The sequence below is a fragment of the Olea europaea genome, chromosome 15, assembly GCF_002742605.1.
Source record: "Olea europaea var. sylvestris chromosome 15, O_europaea_v1, whole genome shotgun sequence".
Classification (NCBI taxonomy): Eukaryota; Viridiplantae; Streptophyta; class Magnoliopsida; order Lamiales; family Oleaceae; genus Olea; species Olea europaea.
In genome coordinates this window covers 261,514-272,813 of record NC_036251.1, presented here as the reverse complement: position 1 = coordinate 272,813, position 11,300 = coordinate 261,514, and the positions used below count along the sequence as shown (strand labels likewise).

The 11,300-nt window shown below is 33.4% G+C and overlaps 3 protein-coding genes across 3 annotated transcripts; all 3 read right to left on the bottom strand.

Moving 5' to 3' along the window:
- Positions 1-3,759: 3,759 nt before the first annotated feature.
- Positions 3,760-4,929, bottom strand: LOC111409742 (RING-H2 finger protein ATL67-like). Its single transcript, XM_023039751.1, has one exon. The coding sequence runs from the start codon at positions 4,585-4,587 to the stop codon at positions 3,958-3,960; it is 630 nt and encodes a 209-aa protein (XP_022895519.1). The 5' UTR covers positions 4,588-4,929; the 3' UTR covers positions 3,760-3,957.
- Positions 4,930-6,491: 1,562 nt separating this feature from the next.
- Positions 6,492-8,023, bottom strand: LOC111409740 (desiccation protectant protein Lea14 homolog). The gene is made up of 2 exons (XM_023039748.1): positions 7,105-8,023; positions 6,492-6,876 (listed from the first exon to the last, which is right to left on the bottom strand). The coding sequence occupies exons 1-2, from the start codon at positions 7,359-7,361 to the stop codon at positions 6,630-6,632; spliced, it is 504 nt and encodes a 167-aa protein (XP_022895516.1). The 5' UTR covers positions 7,362-8,023; the 3' UTR covers positions 6,492-6,629.
- Positions 8,024-8,104: 81 nt separating this feature from the next.
- Positions 8,105-9,733, bottom strand: LOC111409741 (desiccation protectant protein Lea14 homolog). The gene is made up of 2 exons (XM_023039749.1): positions 9,307-9,733; positions 8,105-8,555 (listed from the first exon to the last, which is right to left on the bottom strand). The coding sequence occupies exons 1-2, from the start codon at positions 9,507-9,509 to the stop codon at positions 8,291-8,293; spliced, it is 468 nt and encodes a 155-aa protein (XP_022895517.1). The 5' UTR covers positions 9,510-9,733; the 3' UTR covers positions 8,105-8,290.
- Positions 9,734-11,300: the final 1,567 nt, after the last annotated feature.

Here is an 11,300-nt window from a genome sequence, read left to right as displayed (position 1 = left end):
GAAAAATAATGTTATTTATCATCACTATCATCATCCCACATTAACTAATAAGTCCGATGGAATTCAAGCATACGTGATTCATTTTATTGGACTTATCATTTCTTGCTAACTAAATATGGTGATGATCACCAATGACGTTGAATAACATTACTTTATAAGAAATAGATGATTTGACTCATTTTATGTCCATTGGGTTGTTTCATCGAACCCATAAAATGTAGTCTTGAACTTAGCATGTGGTCAATACAAGGTACACGATATTAATACTACACAATACTCCATACTAAAAATGTAGAAAGTCGACACATTGTCACAAAAAGCACAATTGCCTCAAATGGGTGAAATAGAAGTAAGGTGTTCGTGCAATCTACGTGCAGGTTGATTAAACATTTATAACATTTTTTTTGGATGAAGCAATAGAATGTATGTTTGAAGTTTAAAACAAGATTAAAGTTATTTAGCATCATTAGTGTGTAACAACAATTTAGGTGACATAACTTGTATCAGTAAATTATAGGCCCAAGTAAATACAGCGATATATGACTCATTTATGAAGAACTATCATATTGTCTAAATTGACACTCTAACATCACTGATACAAAATAACATTATTCATAAAATAATGAAACACGTTTATTTGACACCTCTAATGTCCAAGGGGTTCCATCATGACTACCAATGATTTTTATTTGATTTATTCCACAGCATTCAGTGCTCCTTAAGATCTTTTTGTGTGAGTAATGATCATTATTTTAGGTCGTATATATTGCTAGAGCTTCAAAGAATCTAAAGGACCTCATGGAAGGTGTTATAACACTTTTTTTCCATGTAGTATTGTATCAATTTTTTATACGAGAGATTGTGCATTCATAACATGTTTTGTAAGAAGGATTAGATAGCACTCAACATAATTAAGAAGAAAATAAAGGTAAAATATTATTCATATATATCAAACGTGTAGGTTTCTCTTTAATTCTCAAGGTACTCAGATATATGCCAAAAAATGTTAATCCAACAATGCCAAGTACTGAATTTAGTAATATGCCAAAGAATGTATGTTCGCCAATGCGAATGGCCGAGCTTCCTAATCGACTACAAATGTGTTAAAAATCGAATTTCGACAGTAATTTACAAATCACAATATGTTAAAATTAGCGCATTGCCTTAGTTTCTTTTGTGTTGTTATGCTTGGCTAAGTTTTCTACACTAGGATGATGATGAAACTTTATTTTTAGAACTTTAATCTTAATTTCTTGTTTTTGACATTAAGTACTTGTTTAATTTGAATGGTTTCTATATATTTAACACTTTCAAATATTTGATTACTATTTAAATTAATTCATGAATTTTATGTCTGGAGATCGAATAGGGATTGTAGCATATATTAGCAATCATTGGATTCGATACATGATTGAGATATATAGCTATGTTTTTTGTGACCTTCCTGGAATATGTGAAGCTTGGTTTAATTTTACACGAGAGAGAATATAGCGCGCGCGTATATGTATATATGTATACATGATATATACACGTATATATGTATACACATACATATATATACACACATACACATATGTATATGTGTATAAATATACATACGTGGATTTAGAATTCTAGTTCCTTCTTCTCTTTGAGTTTTTATCAAACAAGTGCCAAACACAATTTGTTTGCTTTGTTGGTAATTTTCAAAATATCGATTTAAAACAATAAAAAATCTACCAATTTGTGACCGTACAATTAAAATTAAGTTTAATTGAGTCAAAATTAGATACACAATTCCGTGGGATGGGATCCGTATTTTGTTCATCATTTTATTACTTATCTTCAATGCCATGTAATTGCGATTTTAAGCAAACACACGTCCTGTCATATTTCTAAATTAATTGTGAGATTTAAAGATTGCATAATCTTTAATCTTTCATTAATTGGAGTAACTAGATAACGGTAAGTTTTACACTTGTACAATAGTAGCCTTATTTCACGTAAGTGGACCCGTGAGTTCAAGGGAAAATTTTTTTCTTGTTTTTTTTTTTTGTTTTTTTTTTTTTTTTTTTTTAATTAAGTTTCTATTGATTTTTTGTAAAATTTTCATGCTTTAAGACTATCAAGAGTTTAGATGGCATTTTAAAAATTGATGGAAAATCACTTCTATCCCACCAAATAACTAAACAAACTGAAAATTAGATTTTCTCGCTTAAGTTTATTAACCTAAGTAAAATATTGTAAACATTTTTTTCCCTTGGAAACATGGAGGAAGGGGAAAAAAAAAAGCAAAATCATCTTCATCAATCTTTATCTAGTTTAGCATATCAAATTTATAGCATTAAATATTACACGAGACACACGGATATTCACATTATTTATAATATTTCTCTCAACGAAACGTTGAGGTTATTAAACTTAATCTAAACAAAAATATCTCCTAGTTTAGGGTCCCCTCTCATCATAGTTGTACAAAGTCAGTCACCATCAATTTGGCAACCTAACTTTACCTTTGAATTTATTAATGAAATATTGATATACCAAATAATTGCAGCCCTTTTTCCACTTCTTTATGAAAAACGTTTCACTTTTGAAATTGCTTATAATTATAAGTAGTAATCAAGGTTTTGATTAGAGGAAAACTTGATCCAACCCAAGGCACAACGCGAAGGTATGAAAACTCTGAAACTCGACCAAACCGTGTCAATATATTCTCTTGGTGTACATAAGCGTGTGACTAAATTAAGCATTACACCGCTACCTCCCATCAAATCTTTCATTTTTCTTCTTCGCTCAGCAGTCTAAATTTGCCACGCTCGACTATTTTGTAGAGATAAGTAGGATTACTAAATGTACAATTGACATGAGAAGGAGAATTTTCAAGGTCAACATTTAACAATTCAAGCAGCATTAGTCTTGGTGTAAATTTTCATGATTTATAGTGAAGTGAAATGTGAACAATAAATTTTTCATCCCGAAAAATATTTTGATACTAACTAGCAAAGAAGGGAAAATGGATGGAGAGAATTTACCTGTCCCTTTTGAACTGAGACTTGAAGTTGAAAGATTTATATAGAAAAGGGTGATTTCAACCCGATTACACGAATCCACTTTCTCCATTTCATTTGGGGAAAAAAAAATTAAATTATAACATATTATTGTGTTCCGGTACATGAAATGTGCAATTCGATTGAACGGGTTGGTTTCATTTGAAGTGGATACAAGTTTACATCCTATTAATGTCAACCAATTCGATTGAACGGGTTGCTTTCATTTGAAGTGGATACAAGTTTACATCCCATTAATGTCAACCTAAATGACGTAGGATCACAAATTGCAATAATCTATACCTTGACTCAGACACGCTCTCCACTCAACTTTTGAGTACCAAGGCGAATGTGGTCCTCGTGTAAAATTTATTAGGCACTGATTCGTATTCAATTGACGTTTTTTTACTCGCAATCAATTTTTGGGTACCAATCGTGTAGAATTTACGGTGGTACTACAACATTTTCGAGCAACCTTTTTGACTTTCTATCGTAGTAATTAGAACCAAATGTTTGAAGTATCTATGAATAATCTATCAAACATGTCAAAAATTGGACGTGACTTTCCGGAAGTTATTTAACGGGCCGCAATAGGTGGTTGAGTGACTCCTCTCATTTAACACCCTTCAATAGATAACATATAAATTGTGGCCGAGTTAAACAATTCAATTAGCAAACAATCACTCCAAATTAACTAAATTAAAGCACCGATAAGAGAAATTTCCATGTATTAATTCGTGAATATTTGTAATTTCATTAATTTCTCCAATTCTCCATATTCAGAATAATCTTCCTAATTAGAAATCACACTTCAAAACAAAAAAAAAAAACACCCTATTAATGCCAACTACCCCAAAACTTCTTTACATTTTCATGCCGACCCCTAGAGTTTCGAAAAATAACTAAAATTTACCACTACCCCTTTCCATCATGTCCTCCGCCGCCCGTCAGAGTACTGAGAGAGCGGTACCACCTCCTGCAGCGGCGTTGACAGCGGCGTAGGTAGCGGCGAATTCCGGCAAACGGGGCACGATGAATTAAGCTTCAACCACGCATCAACACATGTCACATGAAAATAATGCTTACAATCGGGCAACATCCTTAGCATCTCCGATTCCTTGTACTCGCACAAGCATATGGCGCACAAGGTATCGCCATCGGTAATTCTGTTTTTCTTGGAGAAGACAAGCTTCGGATACGAATTAATGACAGCTTGATCGAGCCCAACGACGTTTTGGGAAGAATTCTCGTCGTCATCCTCGGCCACGAAAATTATTCGAGGGAGGTAGACACTGTTTTCGTTAGGGTTTTCAGGATTGGTAGTTCTTTGCAGGTTACGGCGGCGACGGGAGGTGACGGAGCGGCAGCAGATGTAGGAGGCGAGGAGAATGGTGGAGAAGAGGACGAGGAAGCCAAGGGCTATGGCAATGGCGTAGCCGAAGCCGATTGAACTGAGGTTTTGTGAAAATAGGTTTTTGGTGGTGGTGGACCTGGTGGTGGTGTTTAAGGGCGGTGGAGGTGGTGGTGGGCGGAGGAGGGAGGAGATGGTGGTTGACATTGGGAGAGAAGGGGAATAAATGGGGTGGTGAAAATGGCCATTTGATTAAGAGAAAATCGTGGATGGATAGGAGTGGGGCGTGTTGGGTGGGGTGCTGAGCTGCTACATTAAATACTAAGGTTTGGAAAGCAGAGCAAATCATTAATGTCTCAACGTGGGGATGATAGTGACGAAGATTCAAACTAGTAATTTTTGGGATTTGGGCTTATTTTTTGTGATTAATATTTTTTTGGTAGGTTTAGAATTAATTCATTTGATAATAAAAAGTTGCAAAGAGATCTATATTATATGAAATTTGTGCAAACAAGTCGAGATGGAGTTAGAATTATAAATATCCGGTCGTGCAATCAAGTCCTTAAATTTTTACTTTGACTATATCTTAATTTTTTCGTTAGATATTTCCATCTAAGTTCAGGATGAAAGTCAAATTTTGATCGAAAAAAATGAGTTATAATTATAATTTCAAAAATGATGTTCTATGTTGTAAATTTTTACGGTCCTCTCACAAATGTGGGGTCCGCGATTATTTTAATCACAGACCCCACCCTCTATATGTGAGAGTGCTGTCAATAAAGCTGTATAGTGTGCTGTACATATAACATTTTTCTTATAATTTTGGTCTATGATCCTAATTTCTTAACCTAATATTCTAGACAGTTACGCTCGGAGCCTATCTTTTGAGTAATGTTTTTTCCCCATTATTTTGACCATTGAACAAGCACATACACTTAAATTGATAGGCTGAAAATAATATTCATATCTCATCGTATGTTATTCTGTCCCATGAATTTTGAAAATCGTCGTCAAATATTTCGGCTTAGGTCTAGAATTATCCTTTGTTCTTTCAACTAGCCAATGGACTAATAAGAATTCAGAAATACTAGCATCCATTTCACAAGCTAATATATTGATTCGAAAGAAATAATATTATTTCTAATTAACTTTTTTTGAACATAGAGAAATTCCAAACAATATAAAAACATGCCCAAAAAAAAATAAAAAATAAAAAATGAATAGAGGGCTCAAGTCTCGAAAGGTAATAGAGCTCCAATTTTCTGGCAGAAATAGACAGATTTGTTGTTATTCTTTTTTTGTAGTAAAAACGATTTTGTTTGTTTTTGATTTGTCATAGTCAAACACAGATTTTAAAACAAAAATCCTTTTTGCACTTTTTCTATTATTCCCACCTTTACTTCGAGTCTTCGAACATTACGAATGGGCCATTGGGGGCCTCACCTCCATGCATTGACTACTTTATATTCAAATTTCAATACTTTGTTAATTTCTTTGTTTAATTAATACAATAGATAATTAGACTGAAATATTTAAAAGATCAAAGAATTTCTTTTTGTCTTATTGTTATCGTCCCCGACTTTTCAGTAAATGGTTTCCATCATCTTCAACAACGATTTTCGTTTAAAATCTGTATCTATAGTGCAAGAAAATGGACGTATAAAATAAAACATTAAAACGTCACAACACAACAAGATACTTGAAAATAATATTTTTGAAAAAGTAAAGTACGAAATGTTCTGAAAATATTGTAGATGTAATCGAGAATTAGTTAACTCTTAGTTTAAGCTTACAAAAAGTCCAGGATAGTGTGCGACTCTTAATTGAAGTTTTCAAATATTTTGGTCAAAATTTTTGACAAAGTTTCCTCATGATGCAGTTAAGAGTACGACGTGGCACAGATAGTACTGAGCCCCCTCTTGATTTTCATAGGTTGTCAATGGTGGATCGAACACCACGCAACGTGCATTACTCTTCTAGTTACTAGATCTTACCTCTGATTGAATCGTTTTCAAGATGGGTATACTGTTAAGCAAAAAAGATAACTCTTCTCAATAGACAGATTATTAAATAGAAAAATAACTCTTCTCAGGCTTCTGTCCACATGCCCATTAACAATAAAAATAGAAACTTCATTTATCCATCCACCACCTACGTGCAAGTCAATTCATTTGAACACATCGAAAAATAAGAAGCTTAGTAAATCAACTTATTTTGTAATCCTACAAAGTACTTATAAGTGATTCCATTCAAACAAGTCCAAGAGTAGGAAGCTTCATCTCACCCTTGTAGGAGACAGGGATAGTTATGTTGCCAATTACAGGAAGATCAACAATTAAGCCCAAATCTAAAATATAGTCAACATCCCAATCTTCACCTATATCTTGGGCCAAGCCCAATAACCCATTAAATGGAACCTTTATTGTCACATCCAACATTGTATAGTCATTGGGCTTCAGGAACCCTGGATCTGGAGCTTTACCTGATGCAATCTCCCTGGTTCAAACCAATTTGATTAAACAAATAAATTATAATCCATTATAGATTATCCAAGGAAAAAAGTTAAAACTTTGTTTATAGAACGCACAAGTACGTTTGAGCACTTGCTTATTTTAAAAAAAAAAAAAAAAAATCTTGTACATAATAGAGAGTATTTTGTAGAATTTGTTTACACTAATAATATAAGAGGTTTAGGAAATTAACAAGAAAATAGTACAAACTAACCTGCCAGAACTTTTGAGGGAAAAAGTTATATCACATATGGGAACGGAGACTGGGTATGGGTTGTGAACAGAAACCTTTGCCAGCATGGTAATACCGTCTCGGCCGACATCCTTAATTTCCACGGTCGTGATGGTTGCCTCCGGCTGCTGCTTCATGATAGCCGCCTTATTTGCCGCGAAACTCTTCGTTTTCTTTGTGAAAGGCATTGTCTTTAGACTACGGCCAAGTTTAGACAAAAACTGTTTGCTTGAACTCATGATGTTTGTATGTGTAATTTATGGAGAGTGAATTTTAGTGGGCTATATAGCTTAGTGGCTCTTCATTTGAACAACCCCTTGGCATATGGAATCTGCAAGTTGTCCTTGTTCTAGGATTTGTGCCTATTGTCAGCTTCAAGATTTGGTCTTTTGGTATCTAGCATATTTTTCCTTTTCGTTTGGGGAGAAAATGTCTTTTCTTGAAAAGACAATTGCATTTTCCATTAAAATACAAAATTGTTGCTCAATAGTTAGAATCTATCGTAGCGGAGGATGCTTTAAAGAGATCATTGTGCTGGTAAAGATTGCTACCAATGATTGGAGGAAATAAATTGCTTTATTTCCCATACTTCGGATAGGCGAAAATGGGCTCAGCGTCTACATGAGAGAAGCAAGGAGGTCAATCTCTGTCAAATATACAACGTGCATTATGGCAATGCAAGGTAATTGGACTTTCATGTCAACTCAAATAAATCATCACTTCTGCTGAGATCAATCTTTGCTTGCTAAGCAAGAGGAGCAATTTCTTTTAGGGATGCTTGTCCAGAATTCTACTAGCCTAGATAATAACTTGAAACTATCAAAGTGGAGGAGATTGATTGAATGAGTAGTTAGATTGTGGAGGCTCTGATTCTTCTAACACTCTGGAAAAATTGACTTGGTGTACATCTTATACTTGATCACATTTACTACTAATAAGCAAAATTATCAATCATATAGAGATTCGTAAAATTAAACCAAAAGGACAAAAGATCCTTCATTACTTATAATAAGACTCTTCGAAGGTTCAATATAGTACAACAAAGATCCAAAAACATATTTAAGCATAAAAGTATGCATCAAATTTCATAAAACCAACACAAGAAATCCATAACAATGTACTAATAAGCTAGAATCCAGAGAATAGGTAATTTCGTCTGACCCTGAGTTTACACGTCTTTTGATCTAAACATATCGGCGAAAGTCGGGAGTTTCATCTCACCCTTCTGAGAAAGAGGGATTGTAATGTTCCCAATGACAGGCAGATCAATAATGAGAGCCAAGTCCAGTTGATAATCAATATCCCAATCTGCACCAATGTCCCTTATTAGGCTAACCAACACACTATGTGGCACCTTTATTCCCACATCTAGCATGGTATTGTCATTCCCCTTCAACGATCCCGGGTCCGGAATAGTGCCCGAAGCAATCACCCTATTCACGTCAATTATCCAACAAGATTAGTAACTATCTATTTGGTATACAATATTAAACAAGACTTAAAAACATTCACATAGCATGAGTAATTATAGCTTAAAAGCCAAATTATTCTAGCTTTCTCGAGTAGTATACACTCTCCGTATTGCACGAAAAAGCAAAAAACTTGTGCACACTACCCAAAAAGTCGAAAATTTTAGGCTTTTAATCAAGATCAAATATGCAAGATACTACATTTTCGCACAAAGGGTTTCTTCTCGAAGTCAAAAGATTTCTATCTTTATACCAATAGCCCAAGGCATGACGAGACAATAGCTATTTCCACTTTTTGATTATTTGATCCATCACTATGTTCTATTAAAAAATCTTACAAAATCAAATCATTTTAGACAACTATATCACATCCCGATTGGAATGGCTTAAAATTTTAATATAAATCTAAATCAAAATCAATAATTAATTTAAATAATATATAAAACCACCACATTTATTAACTTTCCAACCATACATTTTATCAATTTTTATCAAAATCTACTAAAAATTTTAATTATACCAAACACGGGCAAAGATTATAAGACGTTTTTCTTTATTCTTAAAAATGTAGATATGTATCTATTAAATTTTATGTCGAAAAGTACATGCTTAATGATCTGATCGCATACGATACATATATAGTGTGTGTATACATAAAAGAAAAACAGATGAAATTTATGAACAGATTAAGGATCAAAAGGAAATGAATCGAAACCTGTCGACACTTTTGAGAGAATAATTAATTTCTCCGATTGGAATAGGAACGCTGTATGGATTGCTAACAGAAACCTTAACCAAATAGGTTATGCCGCTCATGCCGATATCCTTAAGGTCTACATCCGTTATGGATGCTTCGGGTTTTTCCATGTTAGCAACCTTTTCAGCTACGAAATTCTTCGCTTTGTCCACCAAATCCATTTCTGTTTCAGAAAGTACCTTGTTTTCGTTCAGAGAAGACGATGAATTTGAGGGTGTATCTATACGGGTCGGGTATGGCGATGATTTTATTGGTACACGCGATTGGGTTAAATGGACTGTGGTGGAATTTTCCGTGTTTAGAGATCTGCGCAAAAAGCGTCGGATTGTCAACGCAGAGAACGATGGGTGCAATGCGTGTATCAAAAGTGCGGTGGCGTGGCGTGGGGGAAATCGAAAAATCAATCAAATTAAACCCTTGTTTAACTTGTTTGCTTGGTAGTGATTAAAATTTAAAATTTAAAATAATATATATATTTATATATTTCATAGTTCATACAATTTTTCAACTATATATTTCATCAATTTTTATCAAAATATATTAAAAATCTAATTTTAATTCACATCAAACTGAGGCTAAATTAAGTGGGGGTTGGTTTGAGTCGGTTTGGTTTGAATATTTTTAACCATTAAAAAGTTGCGATGGGTTGTTTGCTTTCAACCCTAGAGATTTTTGTAATATTACTGTATTTGGTCAAAACTCATATCCGTTGTATAAGCGTTGTGATACTAATATTTCTGTTCGAGCTACGGGCCAAATGTTAGACAATCGATGGATTGTACCATATAATCCTTATTTAAGTACGAAATTTGACTGTCACATCAATGTTGAAGTATGTTCTTTATCAAAACTGTAAAATATTTGTAGAAATATATTTACAAAGGATATGATCGTATTAATTTTTCAGTTCTTAAAAATGAAACAAAGAATGATATAGATGAAATTTTTGTTTATCAATTTGCTAGATGGATATCTCCACCTGAAACTATGTGGAGGATTTTTTCTTTTAATATGTCAGAATTTGTCCTACGGTTTACTCTTTATAGTTTTATATCGAAAATCATCAGCAAGTAACATATGACAATGACGATGATTTATCTACTGTTGTTGAAAATGAAAATAAAAAAAGAACTAGTTTTTTCGCATGAATAAAGAAAATGAGTTTGCACGTACACTTTTCTATAGAGATTTTTCAACATATTTTGTTTGAAACACGAATAAGAAAATTTGGACTCGCAGAAAGAAACAAATTGTTATTGGACGAGTTGTCATGGTAAATCCATCTGAAGGAGAATGATATTTTCTTCGTATTCTTTTGAATCATATTCGAGGTTCCACATCATTTCAAGATTTACGAACTTTAAATGGAGTTACTGTTGTTACATATTGAGAAGTAGTGCTTCTACATGGTTTATTGAATAGAGATAATAATTGTGAAAAATGTTTATCTGAAGCTGTTATTTATGAAATGCCTACTTCTTTAAGACGTCTATTTGCTACACTTTTTAGCCTCTGCAACCCTAATGATCCAAAATTATTGTGGAACACATTCAAATCTTATATGATTGATGATTACATACATGAAAATATTTCTTCACATGATGCTGAACTTCGGGCTTTAAACGATATTAGTTGTATCTTAGAATCTTTAGGTGAAAATATAAATGATTATGAAATAGTATCATTCAACGTAGATATGAACGAAAATGATAAATTAAGGAGAATGGTTGAAGATGAGACAATAAATCTGAATATTGAAAAAAGTTATGTTTGTGCAGCAAGTTTAAACAACAAACAACAAATTGCATATGATATGATTATGGAAAAAATAATATCGAGATCAAGTGGTGCTTTCTTCATCAATGATCCAGGTGGCACAAGTAAAGCATTTTTATATAAAGCATTGCTAAGTGCTGTAAGGTCTCAAAATGCAATTGCTTTGGCAGCTGCGT

What these genes read in the sequence shown, in the direction of transcription:
- LOC111409742 (XM_023039751.1), bottom strand. Translation starts at nt 4,587, where the DNA reads ATGTCAACCACCATCTCCTCCCTCCTCCGCCCACCACCACCTCCACCG.
- LOC111409740 (XM_023039748.1), bottom strand. Translation starts at nt 7,361, where the DNA reads ATGAGTTCAAGCAAACAGTTTTTGTCTAAACTTGGCCGTAGTCTAAAG. An exon ending in TCCCTCAAAAGTTCTGGCAG is followed by an intron (nt 6,877 to 7,104) that starts GTTAGTTTGTAC and finishes GGTTTGAACCAG; the next exon opens with GGAGATTGCATCAGGTAAAG.
- LOC111409741 (XM_023039749.1), bottom strand. Translation starts at nt 9,509, where the DNA reads ATGGATTTGGTGGACAAAGCGAAGAATTTCGTAGCTGAAAAGGTTGCT. An exon ending in TCTCTCAAAAGTGTCGACAG is followed by an intron (nt 8,556 to 9,306) that starts GTTTCGATTCAT and finishes TGACGTGAATAG; the next exon opens with GGTGATTGCTTCGGGCACTA.